The following is a 20,286-nucleotide window of genomic DNA, read 5'->3' as shown; positions in this document are numbered from 1 at the left end:
ATTTTGCATGTTTGGGTGGTTTTGTTGGAAAAGTTTAGTTATTCCTGTTGTCTAAGCTTTTCAAAACCTAAAAAATGATTTTCTGACTCCAAAGGAAGGGTCCAAAAATAAAATTAAGGGAATACTTTTTACATTTTAAGTGAGATCTTTAGCAAACAGATTCTCCTAAAGCAAGGATAAGTCTTTCCTTGTGCTCCCTCCTCCCTCTCCTGTTGACCACTCCAGAGAAGAGCATTAAGCAAAGCCTAATGCAAAACCCAAGACTTAGGGGAATGCCTTCTGGTTCTTTTATGCTCAAAGAATTCACCCAGCTCTGGTTTAATCCTAAAACTGATACTTCTGACTCTAGTTGTCCTTAAGCATCCAGGGAACATGGATCATTTGCATAGTCCCACAGATTTTCTTCAGATTACCTTGAGGAACATACTTGTAGGACTCCAAAGGAGTAAATGCAATGTAGTTTGGATTATTAACAGGCTAAAGCTAATTCAGTAGCAATGCAGAGGTGACTACAAAGGAGTCCACTCTATTCTCCAACCCCAGCCCGATAACTTGACCATAAAATTATTGCCTGTGGGGCAGAGAATGCCTAGAAACAGTCTCTGCCAGCCTGCCAGCAAAGTGAAGAGCAAAGCTCACCTGGAACTTTAAGGACAGGACACATTATAAAGATGAAAATATTGCTGACTCTCTAGTTAGAAAGAACTGCTATATGGAGCATTTACCATATCCCAGATTTTGTTCTCAGCCTTTCCTCATAGAAACTAATTTAGACCTCACAACATTCTTAAATGGTATACCCATTTTAGAGTTGAAATAACTAAGACATAAGTTCACACAGGTAGTAAGTAGCAGAGCTAGGATTTAATCTTAGTCTGGTTCCAGCATTTATGATCTTCTTCATCTTTCTGTTCTTCCAAGAAGGAAAAGGCTGAACTGATTGAGAGGCTAAATGTACAAGGACAGAGTCAGGGTGGTGTGTGTGTATGTGTGTGTGTATGTGTTTTTGTATGCTCACGTATATAGTCATACACTCCATCACTACATTTCAGTAGTCAAAAACAGACTACATATAAAATGATAATCCCTAATATCATCATTGAGCCAAAAAATTCCATCACCTACTGGTGGCCTAATCCCATAGCACAACTTATTTTTTGTGTGTTTGTAGTGATACTGGTATAAACAAACCTGCACTTCCAGTTGTATGAAAGAATAGCACATACAATTATGTCTAGCACATATTACTTGATAAATGACATTTTATGTATTTTCTATATTTTTATCATATAGAGTGTATTCTTTCTACTTACTAAAGTTTTTTTGAAAGTTAACTTTAAAATACTTTATGAGTTGCAACCTCCTATATCTTATGTTTACTATGTCTCTGTTTATATTTATTTTGGGGTAGTAAGTTTGATTGTTTTGTATTTTTGTTTCATTTTGTTTTAAGCCACTAACTAAGGCTGGATATCCCAGGCTGCCTTGAATTTAAAGTCCTCCTTCCTCAGTCTCTCAAATGCTGGGATTACAAGTGTGCACCACCATACCTGACTTTCTGCATCTCTTTATTGCACCATTTTTCTTATGTTTTATTTAATCCCATATTTGTGTAAGTACACCCAATGATGTTCAAAGCTGCCTAATGATTAATTTCTCAGAACATATTCCCATTATGAAATGATCCATAACTATGAAAGTGTATGTGTGTGTGTAAAATTGAAGGGTCCAGTTTGAATCTCTGAAGAGAATATTTTTAATAATCATTGTAATATTAACATTATGTGCTTAAATCTTCAAATAAACTTATAGCAATGTTATTACAGAATTTGTTTATTCTTCTGGCAGGTGAATTAATGAAAATACCAAGTTCTGAACTGAGGATACAAATTTGCAAATGTATTATTGACTTTTACCATTCAGAGCCACCAAAGAAGCATATTCCAGGTGAAGTTGTCAATGGTCCTTCAGCAATAACTGTGTCTTTACAAAACAGAATATATTGTCTCACTTCTCTCTTACTTCAAAGACACTTTGGTCTTATAAATGTGTCATATTAAAAGCAAAACTTCTTTTGTATTGCCTTGACATCATTAAGTCATCTTTAAAAATTATACATGTATTTTCTTCAGTTTTGGTGTTTACATGAGATTTTTATTTTGATGCTAAATACATATGATCCAATTTATAAAGTTATACCCAAATAAGTTTAAGTATGATTACTACTATTAATGTTACTAAAAACTGTTAATAAAATTATTGCTTTTCTAACACTTTAAAACTGTGATATCTATTCACCTAATTCAATGTTAATTTCCAAATGCTAGTACTGTTTCTATCATATTTGGGGAAAGAATTCTTCATGTTACAGCTAAGGGATCTTAATATATAATGGCAAAACAAACCACACTGAAATGGTGTTATCAAGACAGAGGGCATTGGCACTGTGAAGATACAATGTTATCTAAGACATTTTTCTTACCTTCATAGTTCGTATAATTTATAATCAATCTAGGAAGGAGATATGTATGATATTTTTAAGTTATACGTTCTTTAATATTGGTAGAAATAAATATGTGGTAACTCAAAAATAGATTGTGACTAGAGAAAATGGGGAAACATCTGAAGTAGAGAAATGAATAAGGAGATTATTAAATGGTAAATTCAAAACATTTGCTTGATAGGAAGGTGGAGGTGTTTGGTATATAGTAGGCAATTATTATACCAAAAACAGCTAGGCCAGGCTCTGGTGGCTCGTTCCTATAATCCTAGCTACTTAGAAGGCTGAGACTGGGAGGATTGCAGTTGGAGGCCAGCCCAGCAAATAGTTCATGAGACCCCCATCTCCAAAACAGCCAGAGCAAAATTGACTAGAGGTGTGGCTCGACAACAAAACACCTCCTTTGCAAGTGTGAAGCCCTGAGTTCAAACCCCAGTCCTACCAATAAAATAAAATAAAACGAAAAAGCAGCTGGGACCAGAAAAGTTATCAAGTAGAGATGAAAGTTGAAGCCATCAAGGGTTGAGATTGCCTAGAGATAAAGCAAGAAAACAGCAAGGACCAAGGATGGCATCTTAGAGAGTGCCCTAGAGAGATTACATTTTTGGAAAAAATGGCCAAAGAAATTGGCAATGAAGGGAGGTTCAACAAGGAGGAAGAGCTTTTTCTGGCACTAATATTATCAGGATCCCACTGTGCTGTTGAGAGAGACTCTAGGTAACTCAGCCTTGTGATGCTGTGACCTGCACAGTCTGCAGAAGCACTAGGGAAGACCTGAGGACACCCTGAAAGCTGGAAATGGATAAAACTGAGGAGACCAGAACACTGAAGATAAGTATAATAAATACTAATAGAAATCTAAGCAGTAAGTGGTAGAGAAACTCTAAACATTAAAAAAAAAAGGTAGTCAACGTTGGGAAATGTTCAGCCAGACTCCAGGTCATATTCTGAGCAAGAAAATACCTCCCAGATTAAAACCATGTGTGTGGAGAAGTGGCCATTGTCATTCATCCCCAAATTTGCCTGCTTCTATGAGTTCAGACTGATCACAGACCAGGTGAGAATCATGAATAAGGAGAGGAACTATACAAATGTAAGGAACATGGAAAAGCCTTCACTATCCCCCATGCTTTCAGAAGCATGGATGGACACATCATGGAGAGTTAAGTAAAGAGAAATCCTTCATGACTCTACCTGGCATTCAAAGATATGTGATAACACACAATGGAGAGGGGCCCTATAAGCATAAGGTATGTGGTAAAGCCTTTGACTATTCCAGTTCATTTCTGATACAGGAAAGAAATCACTCTGGGGAGAAACTCTATGAGTGTAGGCAACGTGGGAAACATTCAGTTTATCTCATTCTTTTTGAAGACATGCATGAAATCACACTTGAGAGAAATGTTACTTATGTAAAGAATGTGGCCTTCAGTCATTCCAGTTCCCTTCAAATACATGAGAGAACACACACTAAAATCAATGCGGTAAAACTATCATTGATACCCAGTCACTTTCAGATACATGAAAGAACTCACACTGGACGGAAATACTTAGTCTTCAGGCAATGTGGGAGAGCTTTCAGTGTTCTTTGTTCTTTTAGAAGACACAAAAGAACTCATAATGGAGAGGCCTTGAATAAAGAAAGTGGAAAAGGTTTGTTATCAATTGGCTTTTCTAGCACTCACAAGAATGTGAAGTGCAGAGAGCTCATATTAGTGTAAAGTGTCTGGGGAATACCTCTAGTCATCATGGTTCCCAACTCTTGGAAAAAGAAATACAAGAAAAACCTTTAATAGAAGAGGTACACAAAAGTCTTCAGTTGGGCCACATGCAGAATGCACTCTAGGGCTGGTGGAATGACTCAAGTGGTAGAGCACCTGCCTAGCAAGCACAACACCCTGATTTCAAACACCAGTATTGCAAAAAAAAAAAAACACTCTACCTCAAAATATAAGAAAAAAATATTGTAACAAGTAGTTACAACTAATATCCCATGAAAATTCCTGATGTAATGGAAGTCTGTGAGTGTTAAGTAATAGGAAAATTTTAATGCAAAGCAATTTGTGTAGAATCTTCCACAAAATACCCATTCTGAAGAAAATGTTCAAATATATATGTGTATATATATAAATATTTGCCAGTGGCAAAAAAGGAGGAAGAAAACTTAAAGACTACCGTGTTCTGTGTGCCAATGAATGAAATGTTTGATGAAGAAAGGTGGTTTCTGTGTCAAATCCTACAGAAGCTCTATAATGGAGGTTAGAGATCCAAATTAATTTGACATTTGGAAAATTGTAGTTAATGGGAAACAGGTCTACAGACTTGTAGTTTAAGTCCAAATAATGAAGAAAAGGAGGGAAGATAGAGAACAGTTCAAGTGGTGTAATCATGCCATTTTCCTTTACAGAAAGTCAAGGAAAGTTTTTTTGGTTTTATTGTTTTTAGGATGGGGAAATGAAGTTTATAGAAGAGCTAGAAGCTATTAAGTGGGAAATGGAAAGGCAAAATTCTCAAAATAAGCATGAGAAGATGGAATTAAAATCACAAGCTTAGAATTAACCTTGGCAAAATATAGAAGACAATGATGCAGGAGTTAAGATAGAAGAGTGTTGATGTGCAGAGAAGTGAGTTTAACCTTAATTTGATCAAGCTCTGAAAATTGGGAGTCATAGACAGCACTGCCACTAACTGTCTCACAGTTGGTTTCAAGTGATGGGTATGGCTGAACATATGGAACCAGAGCTGCAAAGTCCCCACAGAGGATTTGGAAAAGACATAACTTTGGAAATAGGAATTAAGTCTATGAGTCTTAAAATTACTATAAGCTCCTATAGAAATGTGAACTTAAGAGAAAAAATACACAGAAAGTATAAAGTACATTTTGACTTGTCCATATGACTGACTTATGCAAATAAAATCATGATGTTGGAAAATATTTTATAGCCTAGGAAAAACCTTACAATAAAAATTGGGTTTCAGTAAATATAAAATTCTGCATACAGTATGTTGTTAAAATTATATGCATACATTAGAAATATCATCAAGAAATATATCAAAATGTTAACATTGGTATCTTTAAATGATAAAATAATAAACAATTTTCATTTACCTCTGAATTTTTTTTTTTTTTTTGCCAGTACTGAGGTTTGAATTCAGGGCCTCTCCACCAGCCCTGTTTTGTGTTGGATATTTTTGAGATAGGGTCTCATGAACTGTTTGCCCAGGCTGGCCTCAAATCAAGATCCTCCTGATCTCTGCCTCCCAACTAGCTAGGATTGCAGGTGTGAGCCATGGGCATGCAGCCTACCTCTTTGTTTTGTGTGTGTGTGTGTGTGTGTGTGTGTGTGTGTGTGTGGTACTAGGACTTGAACTCAGGCCCTTCACCTTGAACTACTCCACCAGCCCAATTTTTTGTGATAGGGTTTTTTGAGATAGGGTCTTGCAAACTATTTGCCCAGGCTGGCTTCTAACTCCGATCCTGTTGATCTCTGCCTCCTAAGAGGATTACAGGTGTGAGTCACCAGCACCCGGCCTCTTTATATCTTTTACATGTCTTTTTAAATTCATGCAGTGAATAATTAGGGGATACCATGGAGAACTCAAATAAACAGGGCCTTGTCCATGGACAAACATCAAATTCAGGAAGTTAAGACAAATTGACAGACATCTCAGAACTATGTCTAAGTTAAGGAATCCAGTTGGCTTCAAAAGTCAAGATGTCAGGGAGTTAGGTAAGTGAAACCAGTAGGAGAAAAAATAGCCTCGTCTCAGTTGAGAAAGTACCTCTGGTGTATATTTAATTCCTATGATTAAATGTAGTTAGGCAGGTACCTGTACAACTATAGCAAAAGGAGAAGTAGTGTTTCTCACAGGACTTAAGGCAGAAAGAAATTTTTATAAGACATATCACCAAACATCAAGCTTCTCTATAATATAACTACCATCACAAGCATTTATCAGGGCAGCATTACATTTTTCTTCTTATTTTATTGCCACCACTATGTTGTTATTATCCTTTAAAAGCACTGAAGTAATGCGTTGTTTTGAAGAATGAAAACATTCAGTATATATAATCATGCCATTTTCCTTTACAGAAAGTCCTATCTATTGACAAAAAATGTTAGGGTTTGGGGAGGTTTTATTGGGAATTTAAGATGTGCTTCCAAAATTTGTAGTCTTGTTTTATATGCAACGCCAGAGATCAACAGACTATGGACCCCAGGTCAAAACTGGCATACTGCATATTAAATGTTACTGGACCACAGTCATATCCATTTATTTTGGTATTGTATATTACTTTCTTCTTGCTTCACTATCATGCTACAACATGGTAAAGTTAAATAGTTGACACAGAAACCTAGCTTGTAAAGCTTACAGCCCTTTACAGAAAATTTTTGTGTCCTCAAACTATGCAGTTTTTTAATTCCATATATCAAGTTGTGATACATATGCACAATGGTGTATTACTCAGCCACAAGGAATAATGACATGGAGTTTGAAGGTAAATGTATGCAATTGGAAGACATCATGCTAAGTGAAGTTAGCCAGCATCAGAAAACAAAACACATGTTTTCTGTCATACATGGAAGATAGATCCAAAGATAAACATATACACAAAAACAAGCATGATCATATACAAACTCAGATGTAGAACATGTTTCTAACAGTGGAACTATATGGAACTTGGGGAAAGAGGGAAAGGAAAAGAGAATGATAGAGCATCTGTAATATTGCATACCATAAGATGTGAAGGTAGAGGATATAAATATGTATATTGAAAGCTGTTGAAAAACGGGGGTGGAAGGTAAAAGAGAGTATTTGAAGGGATTGAACAGACCAAAGTAAAGCATACTCACAGTGGGCATACATTGAGATACCCCTTTGAACATCAACTTAATATTAATAATGAAAACTAGGACTGTAAAACTGGCACAGTGTGTGCCTGGGGAGTGGGTAGGAACTACCAGGAGGGGGAGGGTGAAGGAAGGAGATTAAGGTTACGGTATATAGTTGATGGACTTCATATACCTATATGAAACAGAACTAAAAAACCCCTTACAATTGGTTTAAGTGGGGTGGGGAGGGGGCTGATGGGGAGAGACGATGGGGGCACTGTAAATAATGTACAATATAAGTCTAATCAGAATTGTCACATATCCCCCATATAAAGAATATATCCTAATAAAAAACAATTAAAAATTCCATGTACTATTTCTTCTTCTTCTTTTTTTTTTTTTTTTTTTTTGCAGTACTGGGGCTTGAACTCAGGGCCTGTCACTTGCTAGGCAGGCACTCTATCACTTGAGCCACTCCACCAGCCCTAATTTAAAAGTTTTTTTGTTTCTGTTGTTGGGTGGTAAATTATTCATTGTTTTACCTTAATGATCATTCTGTGAAATAACTGTACTTATTTACTAACTAATTGTGTTAGGATACCAGCAAGCTAGTTCATCATACAAGATTAAAATGGCTGAGGTTGGAGGATTGGCAAAAACAATGGTCCAGTCAATGATCTTGCTTGAAAACCAGCTCGTTGAGAAACTTTGGGTACTTAAAGTTCTTCAGCATCTCTCAACTTCTGGTTTGTATAGTAGTCTTAAACATTTCATTGTCTACTATCTTTTCTACCTAACAATGTTAACACTGTACAACAAGTCATTTTTAAAATTTATTTTCAGAAGCCAATTGTACTTTAATGGTAAAGGCACAAGCAGCCAGCAAGATCTGTGCTCACCTCAATGACACAGATCCCTCCGGACAGCTTCTGTTTCGTTCATCAGAAATACTTTGGAATTTATTGGAAAAGTCTTCAAAAGAGGAAATCATACAACAGCTTAGTAACTTGGAATGTTTGCTGTAAGTGTATGTGGCTAGATAGGAATGTCTTTTAACTTAAAATCATAGCCAATGATATAACTCACATATTTGTTGAAATCTGTATTCAATTAGGTTTTTGACTCATGTAAGTGGCTGTGTTTCAGAATATTTTTGTGCCATTGTATTAATGAATCTTCACAACAGGAAGCCAGTTTCCTTCCTTCCTTCCTCCCTCCCTCCCTCCCTCCCTCCCTTTCTTCCTTCCTTCCTTCCTTCCTTTCTTCCTACCATTGGTACTGGAGGTAGAATCCAGGGTCTCACACATGCTTGGTAAATGCTCTACTACTGAGTCCAGCCTGAAGCCATCCTTTTCTGTGTTGAAGGCTCTTAAAATAACTTGCTAAAGCTAAAATGTGCTGGTTTATAAAGTAAAATTAGACACTTAAAACCACTTCATTTATTCAGTAAATCTCTGAGTGTGTGCTTACCATCTTCCAGATACTGCAATAAAATCTAAGTAAGCCTTCAAGTTGATTACTCACTTATTCAACAGATGATTATTGTTTGCTCTGTGCCAGGGTCAATGCTAGATCATGAAAGTACAGCTAGAAACAGCACAGACATAGTCTCTACTTTCCAGGAATTTAGATTATGCTAGAAAAGGACAAGTAAAATTGTCCAACTTTAAAAAGTATAATAAGCATTATAAAGATTATTGCAAGGTGCTACATCTTCTTCAGAAGGTGAATCAGCATCTTCTTGTTTGCAAGTGACAAAAACCCCAACCCAACCAACTTAAGCAATATAGGATATTTATGAATTCTTGTAACTATGAAATCAAAGCTTAAACTGCTTCATGTGGAGCTTTATTCAAGGATCAGAACTTGGTCTTCTTAATCTCTCTGTACTATCTTCCACTATATTGGCTTCATTCCTAAGCTCCACATGGTAAGACCTAAAAAGTCAATGCTCACATCATCTCATCCTCAAATCAAAGGAAAGAGAGGGCTTGCTACCTAAAAGCTAACAAACAACAAGAAGTCTCTAAACTGAGTCCCTGTCAGTCCTTTTAAACTGGTCTGATGCTGTCCAGTTCCCATTCCAATACCAGAGAGGACTGCTCTGACAGCTAAAACACAGCAGAAGGCATCTTCACAGGGCCAGAAATTGGGGATGAGTGAATGCTTAAATAAAAATAATGATACCATTATAGAAAGTACAAGTGGGTCCCCAAGAGACAAAAGAACAAACGTCTACTACAGAGGGAATCTGACCCAGACTTGAAGAGTTATGCGAGTTTCCTAATGAACCCTGATCTGGTATCTGAATGATAATTAGGAATTGGCAACACAGAAAAGTTTTGCATACAGAGAGCATCCTCGACAGGGGAATAGAAAAGAAAACATAAATGAGCAAAAATGAAAAACCTGAAGGAAGTTCAGCATGGTGAAAGCAGAAAGAATAGGTTATGGTAAGAGATGAGGGTAAACAATGTTAGCAGAGACCATAATGTAAAAGCCCCGATAAGCCTGGTTAAGGAGGTGGGACTGCAACCTAAAAATAAAGAGAAGCTGTAAAAGGTCTGGAAAAGCCTTTTAGTGGTTTAACACAATGTGATTAAATTTGTCAGAGCATAACTTCAACAACCCTGTATAGATGGGATTAATGAATTCTTATCTGGTACATAGTAGTGGAAAAGATTTGAAATGAGTCAGATAATGTACATTTGAGATGACTTCTCATCTCAAATTGAAGAAAAAGAGCAAAGAGCTCTCTGGAGTCCCTTGTATAAGTACTAATCCTATTATGAGGACTCTGCCCTCAGTATTTCCCAAATACTCCACCTCTTTATACCATCATGCTGGGGATTAGGATTTCAAAATTTAAACTTTGGAGAAGCACCAAAATTTAGTCCATAACAGTATTATTTTTAAAATATGGTTTTATTTTCTAGGGCTTTGAAGAAAGTATTTAAAAATCTGTTTATGAGAGGTTTTAGTCATTATGATCGTCAGCTTAGAAATGATATATTAGTGATCACTACGATTATAGCTCAAAACCCTGGAGCACCAATGATTGTAAGTATAAATTAAGTTGCATTAATTTTAATTGTGGAAGTGGGCATGGGGGAGCATGTCCTCAATTATGTTGTGATATTTATGTGCTTCTCGCAACATCATGATGCTCACAATTTTACTTTCACTCTGTCACTCCTTTGGAAATTTGATGTCCTCCTCATATTTTGTCATTTGCATACAGATTTATCATTTATGATGCTTTTCTTTCCTTCCTGTCCTAACGATTGAGTTTCCATCTGGTATCATTTCTCTTTCCCTAGAAGAATTTTTCTTACACTATTTGTGGTACAAATATGTTGGCTGGTGACAATGGTGTCTCTTAGGTTTTTTTTTTTAAAACACGAAAATATCTTAAACTCATCTTAATTTCTAAGTGTATATTCACTGAATAGAGAATTCTAGATTGAAAATATTTTTCTTTTAGCACTTTAGAGTTAGTGTCATATTGTCTTCTGACCCCCGTTTTTTCTGATGAGAAGTATTTGTTATTTCAAATTATTGTTTCCCTGTCTATAATGTGTTATTTTTAATTTTGGCTGTTTTCAAGTTTTTTACTCTATTTTTGATTTTCAGCAATTTTATGATGATGTGCCAAGGTGTGATCTTCATATTTATTCTTGGAGTTTATGGAGCTCCCTGGATGTGTAAATTTAAGTTTTTAACCAATTTTGGAGATGTTGAGGGGCCATTATTTCAAGTATTTTTTAGCCCCATTTGCTCTCTCTTCTTTTTCTGGGACTCTAATTACTTGTATGTTTGACCTTTTGATACTGTCCTACAAGTTTTTAAGGCTCTGTTCATTGTTTCTAATTATTTTTCTCTCTGTTCATCAGATTAGATCATGGTTTTGATCTACGTATTTAAATTCACTAGGTCCTTTTTTCTTTTTTTTTTTTCTGTCATCATCTCCATTGTGCTGCTATATTATTATTTTTATTTCAGATATTAGAATTTCCTTGTGGGTTTTTTGGGGTTTTTTTGTTTTTGGCAGTGCTGGAGATCTAACTTGGGCTCTTGTTCATGCTAGACAAGGATCCTACCACTGCAGTACATTATATCCCTAATCTCATGTTTCCTTTTCATTGTTTCTGTTTCTCTGCATAGTTCCTGTATTTCTATTCATTATGAATGTCTTTTATTGCTTCTGATATACTTCTCTGATGAGTATTTTTCTTTTTATTACTAATAGGTATTTAACTTGTCTAGATCATTCCTGTGGTGGATGGCAGTTCTAATCCAGTTCAGTTCTTCTAGCCAAACTTGGGATGCTTGAGAATTCTCTGTGCTTGTGTGGTTCAGGCATCAGTCAGAGATTTGAGAAGAGCTTACGTTCAGAATTTGAAGTTCCCCATTCTGACTCTCTCCTTTATGGGATTTTACTCTTCACTCCCCTGTGGCTATAATTGGCTCTGTCCTCTGACTTTTCAGGCCTATAAAACCATAGTTTACTCTGAGTTTTAGTATCCCTGCAAGGTGAAGAATAGGGCTTGCTGTCAAACTAAAAGCTGTTTTAAAAAGGAGAATCAGTTAGAATTCAAACAATGAATTCTTCTTCAGTCCTTCTTCAGAGTCCTTACTTCCTTCCAGTGTCTGTTTGCTCTTGGCCTTGAGGTAGTTGCTTTTATATTTTGTTCAAAGCTCATAATTGTTTGCTACAGGAAGATTTTTGTTATACAGGAACTATTTAGCTATATCAAAAGCTGAACCTCCCTATATTTTATAATGTAAAAATCACTGAATGACTAAAATCCTAGAATAGAGATCTTTGGCAACAATATTCACACATCAGCTATGTTACTTTCTAAATTGTACTTGAAAGAACTAGTTGTGAAGACCCCTATCAGTGTACATCAAGTGGTTCCAGCATAAGAGAAGAGTCATGGAGTTCATACTGTGCAAATGGGGAAATAGCCCCATGTAGCATACCAGTTAGGTTGCTATGTATAGGTAGACCTTTGATTTTTCTTGAAGGCCCTCCTAAGTGAGAAAGACCTTGTTACTGTCACTATAAACATGCAAGTGATTACATGAACATAAATCAAAGGGATAGCACTCTTACGTTTTAAACGAACCATATACAGATCCTAAAGTAGTAAGAATATAAAGGCATACACTCAAAAATCCCTATAAACTTTTGCTAATGTTCTATAAACTTTCACTGATCATGCCTCAGGACTTTTCATGTTAAGTAAAACCACTTTGTTATCTCTTGACCAAATAGTTGATATGATGAGAGTGTTTGGAGTATGGGTGAGATTGAGAAGAAAAACTATTGAAAATAACTGAATTTTCTTCCCTTATTATGTTATTTAAAGATACAGATAATGAATCACAGAAGTAACTATGTAGGCTTAATATATTTTGGGTTCTAAATAAATTTTAAAATGTGTCTTCTAAAACATTCATAGAATAATATAGAATACTTCTTAGAAGAAGCAAGTTTAAAATTAAGTAAATTAAAAGTCTGTCTAGCTATATGCTTTTATTTTATTGCTTTCATTCCTTACCATTATTAGTATTTATAATTCAAATTAATTACAGTAAGGGAATTTGACAAAGGCAGTTAAATTGGAGGTAAATATGGATGTCTGTAGCTTAACTTCCTTTCTAATTCTTCTTTCTGCTTGTTTTGTGCATTTGTGATAGGAGTGTGGCTTTACCAGGGATTTGATACTATTTGCAACCTTTAATGAAGGTAAAAACTAAAACTTTAAACTTCTTGTATTGTCTTGATGAATCTTATTTATTGCTTTAGCTGTCATTTTACTCTTTTTTCCTCCTCACAGTTAAAAGTCAAAATCCTTTGGTAAAAGGTCTTAAGCTTTCTAATTCCTATGAAGATTTTGAGTTGAAGAAATTGCTATTCAATATAATTGTGATCTTATGCAAAGATTTACCTACTGTACAGGTAAAGTAATCAAAACAAGAAAATGAATAAAAACCATCTTACGTTATAATGTTCTTAAAGTCATGACTTAAATCTTTCAGCAACCTATATCTTTACCATAAAAAGTAACAAAGTTACCAGCCTCTATTTCAGCTTTTAAACTTTTTTCTTTCGCTTATCTGTTAATACACAGTGAAGTTCCTAAATTTAAACCACACAAACCAGAGATCAGTAGAAGCTAAGAGAGTGATTGATATATGAAATCTCCTGAATAAAGGGCATAAAATGAAAGAAGTATACAGGCCCATCCAGCCTTATTTCCTTTTTTTGAGGTGCTTAGCATTGACTAGAGTGTTACTAAGTAGAGTGCTTACTTAGCAAGTATAAGGTCCTGAGTTCAGTCCCCAGTACTGCAACAAATGAATAAATAAATATTTGAAATATTTGATTTCCTTAGATTAAATAGTTATTTTAAATATGCTTCTAATGACATTTCTCTTGCTCTTTGTCCTAGCTGTTAATTGATGGCAAGGTGGTTTTGGCTTTGTTTACCTATGTGAAGAGGCCTGAGAAGCACAAGATAATTGAATGGTCTGTTGCCCAGCACGAGGAGCTGCAGCTGCATGCCATTGCCACTCTGTCCTCTGTGGCCCCTCTGCTGATAGAGGAGTACATGTCGTGCCAGGGCAACGCACGTGTCCTGGCATTCCTGGAGTGGTGTGAGAGCGAAGGTGAGCCATAGACTGTGGCTTAATGAAGTATGCGCAGAGAGAGCAGTGAGGCTAATTAAAGACACGAGAAGTAAAACGTGCAGACCTGTCTTCCCTATAATGTATTTACATGTCTTAAGAAAAAAACACCGAGGGTGGGGGAAAGGGTGAAGGTTATAGAAGTACATGATATATAGATCTGTATAGATATATGTGAGAATGGTACAATGAAATCCATCAAAAAGGGAGCATGGGTTAAGAAAGTATAATATAGGTGGGGTGAATTTGATCAAAGTACATTATATGCATCTTGTAAATATCACAATGAAATCCCTTATACAATTAATTTATGATGATAAAAATTTTTAAAACAGATTTCAAAGTTAAAAATAGTAAATGTCATAACTCTAATTGATATACCTTAAAAAGAAAACATCCATATTTAAAGGAGACTACTAAGGGAAAAGGAAGGGAAGGGGAAGTGTTTACAATATATCTTAGTTAAATTCACCACCTAAGAACTCCTACATATTGACAGGAAGAAAATTCAGTAGAGAAGCATATAAAAAGATAGGAAATGTGATGTCACAGAAAAAACTTTCAAATTTTCAAAAACCATTTAAAACCACTCAGCTGATTGGTAATCAGAGAAGTACAAATTATGATAAAAATGAGCTACCACTTCATGTTTAACAGACTTGGAAAATCAGCTGGTCTTATATATTGTGTCTGTTTGGCAGCTTTGATAAGATACATTGAGTATACCTTGTATGATTCTGGAATCAACAGGAGAAATGCTTAGTGGGAAGAAGACATGAACCAGAAGACATATTCATGGTGGCAGACTGTGCTCATAAGTGAACTTATCTATAAAATGAATGCTGAAAGCAATTAAAATGGGTGATCTAGATCTACTTAAAATGTGAATAATTTTAAAATATATTTGCTAACAGAAGAAAGTTGCAGAAAATACAAACAGTATGATATATTTGAGTAAAATTTTAAAGTACATATTTCCATTCTTAGAACAGGAAGAGGAGGGAGAAGCAGTAACATTTATTTCTCTAATAAAACAAAGGATACAATTTTAACGTGTTTAAATTTATAGGTAGACATATAACATCTGATATATTGCTTCAATTGAAATATTGTATGTTTCTATTTCTTTATATATATTAAATTTTTTCTCCACAGATCCCTTCTTTAGTCATGGTAACAGTTTTCATGGTACTGGTGGCCGTGGTAACAAGTTTGCCCAGATGCGTTACAGTTTAAGACTACTGAGAGCCATGGTCTATCTTGAAGATGAGACTGTAAACACAGATCTTTGTGAGAAGGGAACAATTCAACAACTGATAGGTAAAATTCAGCATGGCAGTTTACTAATGAAAGTAGACTATTTATAGTACTAGAAGTTTTGTTTGAATTTTTCTGCAAATTTATTTTGTCTTTAAGACTGAGAATCTCCTGAATATTTTCTTGATTTTTGTTTCATATTGTTGCTATAATCAGTTTTTCTTCTTATTGAAAGGATCACTAATTCTTTTAATATTTGTTTCCTTAATTCAGAGACCACTTCATTAATGAACTATTGTTATGTTTCATTCTTATAGCAATAAAATGACCATTTTTGGCCAATCCTTTTGAAACCATTTTTAAAGAGAATAACATTACATTTTCCAATCTATTCATCATATCAAAACACTGGTATATTGATACATACAGAAATGTATACAGGCGTTTCTTTTCTGAAATTGGATATAAGAATATCATTGGTTTTCAATTTAACAATTAAATCTGCTTTACCTTTTGTTATTTAAAAATAAATAGCCCTCCACACCTTATCTTTCCTGATTTGAAGAAGGCTACTTCAGTCATTCATACTCAGTGATTGCTTCCATGTAAATGATACACAGTCAACCCTCCATGTTCTTGGTTTCTGCATCCATAGATTCAACCAACCACAGACCAAAAATATTTGAAAAAGAAATATTTGTCTGTACTGTGCATATATAGACTTTTTTTCTTGTCACTGTTCCCTTAAAAATATATATAACAACTATTTGTTTTGCATCTGCATTGTATTAGGTATTACAATAATGTAAAGGTGATTTAAAGTGTACAGGTATGCATAGATTATATGCAAATACTATACCATTTTATACAGGGACCTGGGAATCCCTGGATCTTGGTATGTAAAGGGAAGTCTGGAACCAGTCACACAAACATGCCAAGGAACATCTGTCATGTGCTGTATTAGCTCTCCATTACTGTGAATACCTGAGATATATCAACTTATATAGAGTAAAGGTATTGCCTGGCTCAAGGTTTCAGATCTTTCAGTCCATGATTAGTTGGCCAATTGCTTTTAGACCTGTGATAAAGCCATACATCATGAATTGGAAACTTGGTGGTGGAAGCATCTCAGCTCATAGTGGCCTGAAAACAGAAGAGAAATAGGAAAGGGCCAGGGTTCCAATATCCCTACCTTCTGCTAGATCCCACCTCCTAAAGAGTCCACCAACACCCAATAGAAACAACAGACTGGGAATCAAGCCTACAATACCTGTGCCTTTGGGGGACATTCAAGATCCAATCCAAAACACTGCTAGATGTCAATTAATTGCAAATGCCTACTCAGAAACTCATCTACCTATTAAAGTACCTTCTCATCCATCATTAGTGGTAAAGGAATGATGTCCTCCAAATATAATGTTCATAAGAGAAAAAAAAGTACATTGAAAAGGGAGCCAGGCCAAAAAAAAAAAAAAAACCTCCTTGCCAAGTTTGCTTAGAACAACAAGCCTCAAAAAAACATTTTAATCACACCTATGTACATTTCTGTTGTACAAAATTCAGTTTTAAGCCCCAGCCTCACTGGAAATACAATATTCCACATATCCAAGAAGAAGTCTTGATTCTATCTGGACTGAGGGACTAGATTAGGGAAATGACAAAGCAAATAGCAAGGGTTTTTCATTCTTAGAGTGTTTTCCCTTCAACAAGAAAGAAGCTAATATTTCTCCTATGAGTTCTTGGAGGCAAGGACCTTGTCACTTTTAATCTAAAAATCTTTGGAGTAGTAACATGCTGAAAAATACAGTAACTGCATTGTAAATGCAATGTCTATGAAAATACATCTTCTGTGTAGACACTAGAACTGTAAACATGTATGGATCAAGACAATGAGGACATAGCCCCTCGTGAGAATAAAAGAAAATAACAGAAAAATAGCATATATTACCCTGTACCATCAGTTAGGCACCTGATGAGTAGTCTGGAGCGTAAATGTCACGGAAGCTAAGAGATTTGAGTAGTTTTGTATCTTGGAAAGTTAGCAGGAGTCTGTGAGGATAAGGGCAGTTTCAAGACAGAAAGATTAGTTGTTTAAGCAAAGAGATAACATGAGCAGAGACATATTGCTAAAATATGCATAATGATGTGTTCAAAGATAAGTGTAAGTAGAGCCAAATGGTACCTAAATATGAAGAAAGTAAGTCAGTACTAACACTATTAATACTCTGTGTTACAGACTGCAGGGATATTTACCAGACTGCACCCAGATAAGAAAGGAGAATTAAGTCTAGAAAAAGAGAAACAGACCTATGGCCAGCAATCACAGGATTTGTTGAAGATGCTCCTGATAAAGGAACACAGGCCCCTCTGTCCATAGCATACCCCACACTGGCTCTCCACCAGGTTCATCTATCCCCACTAGGGTCTGATCACACATTTTAATCCATCCTGACAGAACAAGAATAGTTCCACAGGGTCCACTGCAGAGATAAGCTATTATTTCTTTAGATAAGTAACTCCATCCATACCTTCCTGCTAATGACAGTGACACCTTTAATAGAGGATGGATGACTTTTGTTCAATATTTAAGCTTAAAGGAAGTTCCTTTTTGAAGCAAAATGTTATTATAAATACTAATCAGTATTAATGACTGTTTTTAAGTCCTTTTCAATTTTGATTACAAGGGAAGGATATTAAAGGATATGGGATTCTGCTACTCAGGTTTGTTGAAGACACAGGTAGTAATGAGAAGAAGATGCAGAAGGAAATAACAGAGATAGAACATATTCTTAGGTCTTCCATGTGTGTTGGTAATTGACTCTGTTAACCACAAGGAAAAGAAGAGATGAAGCAAACTGCAATCAAACATCACATGGTCATACATTTGCAAAGGTATTCATCATTGCCTCACAAAATTACATGTTTATAAACAGTTTGTTGAGCAAAATACCAGGTTGTGAAGGCATTTTTAATGATATTCCATTAATTCCATACTAGAATTTCTACATATGTGAGACTAATGATTATATTATGACATTCTATATATGTGGGCTATATTTGTATGCATATAGTAATTCTATGTATGTGAGGCTGCTGATTGATTTTTATTGAAAGTTTAAGAAATTCATTTATCATTCTCTGCCCACTCTTTCTAGGTTGCTATTCAATAAAATAGTTTCTCTAGCTGAAGAAACTTTTTAGAAGGAATTTCCCAGTAATAATTGATCAAACTAAAAATATGATATCTAATAATTTTACAGTTTTTAAATTTTTTCATACCAGGAATCTTTAAAAATATGATAAGCAAGTCTAATGAAAAGGAAGAAGCCATTGTTTTAGAAATACAGTCTGATATATTACTTATCTTATCTGGTCTTTGTGAACATCATATTCAAAGAAAGGTATGTATGCCTGCAAATAAATTTTGTTCAGATCACCTAACATTATAAATTATTTTAAGTGTGTACAAATACTGTTTTTCTTTTTAAAATATTGTGAAAGTTTAATATTCTTTTTATAATTAGAGTAAGATTACATGCAGTAAAATGCACAGATCTTAAACATATTTTAATAGATTTTGATAAATGTATACACCCATTTAACCAATACTCCAATCTTATAATATACATTTCCCTATACATTTCCATCCTCCTAAAAATCTTTCCCATCCCATTAGGAGCCATTCCCCCCACTTACCTATAGATCAATTTTGTCTATTCTTAAACTTTATGTGAGTGCAATTGCACAGCATTTATTCCTTTATGTCTATTTTCTGTCATCCCGAAAGAAATAACAGATATTCCTGAAATATTTCCATATTGCTACATATATCAGTAGTTTGCTCAGTAATGTTCTATGATATGAATATACCAAAATGTGTTACTGTATTGATAGACACTTGTGTTGCTACCATTTGGGGCAATTATGAGTAAAGCTTCAATGAACATTCTTTAATTAGTCTTTTTGTGGGCAGAATGCTTTAATTTCTCCTGAATAAATACCTGGGAGCAAAATTGATAGACAGGTGTGTGTTTATCATTATAAGAAACTGCCAAACTTTTCCAAAGTGAACTGTACTATTAAAAGTGTCATTTGGAGTTTGAATTGAGTTCATGCCTAAAACGGAGAGTTAGAACAAGAGTTTAATTCCCTTTGATCTTTTTTTTAATCTGGTATCTTTTTAAAATTCATTTATTCACATGTGCATACATTGTTTGGGTCATTTTTCCCCCCTGCCCCCTGCCCCCACGCTCTTCCCCCTTCCTCCCTCAGTTTCAGGCAAGTCCTGTTCTGCCTTTATCACTAATTTTGTTGAAGAAAAGAGACAAGCATAATAAGGAAGACAAGTGTTTTTGCTAGTTGAGTTAAGCATAGCTATACAGAAATATTCCTAGCATTGCTTTTGTGTACACATGTTATGACCCATGTTGATTCATTTCTAACTGATCTTTACACTGGTTACTGATCCCCTTCTCATGATAACCTCTGTTGTTTTAAGGTTTCTGTATTAGCTCCTCTGGAGTGCGGACACCAAATGCTTTCATGTTTTCGGTTTTCTACCTATTTCTATATCACCAAAATGTGCTCTCCCCTTATCATGTGATCCCAGTCCAACCACATTGCTGCATTTGCCCTAGATCTAAAGTCCACATATGAGGGAGAACATACGAAGTTTGGTCTTCTGAGCTTGGCTGACCTCGCTCAGAATGATGTTCTCTAGTTCTATCCATTTACCTGCAAATGATAAGATTTCATTCTTCTTCATGGCTGAGTAAAATTCCATTGTGTATAAATACTGCATTTTCTTGATCCACTCATCAATAGTGGGGCATCTTGGTTGTTTCCATAACTTGGCTATTGTAAATAGCGCTGCAATAAACATGGGTGTGCAGGTGCCTCTGGGGTAACCTGTGTTGCATTCCTTTGGGTATATCCCCAGGAGAGGAATTGCTGGATCATATGGCAGGTCTACGTTTAGATTTTTAAGAAGTCTCCAGA

The 20,286-nt window shown here is 35.3% G+C and overlaps 1 protein-coding gene across 9 annotated transcripts in view; it reads left to right on the top strand.

The window, feature by feature from the left end:
- The window catches only part of Cfap69 (cilia and flagella associated protein 69), a 66,392-nt gene that overhangs the window by 28,473 nt on the left and 17,633 nt on the right, over positions 1 to 20,286 (top strand). For all 9 annotated transcript variants that reach the window (XM_074064789.1, XM_074064787.1, XM_074064786.1 and 6 more), the window contains 9 exons: positions 1,849 to 1,947; positions 7,932 to 8,081; positions 8,179 to 8,356; positions 10,272 to 10,395; positions 13,042 to 13,090; positions 13,182 to 13,303; positions 13,797 to 14,013; positions 15,187 to 15,351; positions 18,571 to 18,689. In XM_074064789.1, the coding sequence (XP_073920890.1) occupies positions 1,849 to 1,947; positions 7,932 to 8,081; positions 8,179 to 8,356; positions 10,272 to 10,395; positions 13,042 to 13,090; positions 13,182 to 13,303; positions 13,797 to 14,013; positions 15,187 to 15,351; positions 18,571 to 18,689 (1,223 nt within the window). The remainder of the gene's footprint in view (positions 1 to 1,848; positions 1,948 to 7,931; positions 8,082 to 8,178; positions 8,357 to 10,271; positions 10,396 to 13,041; positions 13,091 to 13,181; positions 13,304 to 13,796; positions 14,014 to 15,186; positions 15,352 to 18,570; positions 18,690 to 20,286) is intronic.

Source organism: Castor canadensis, chromosome 2 (assembly GCF_047511655.1).
Source record: "Castor canadensis chromosome 2, mCasCan1.hap1v2, whole genome shotgun sequence".
Classification (NCBI taxonomy): domain Eukaryota; kingdom Metazoa; phylum Chordata; class Mammalia; order Rodentia; family Castoridae; genus Castor; species Castor canadensis.
Note: the sequence above shows the minus strand (reverse complement) of the source record. Positions and strands in the feature narration are given on the sequence as shown.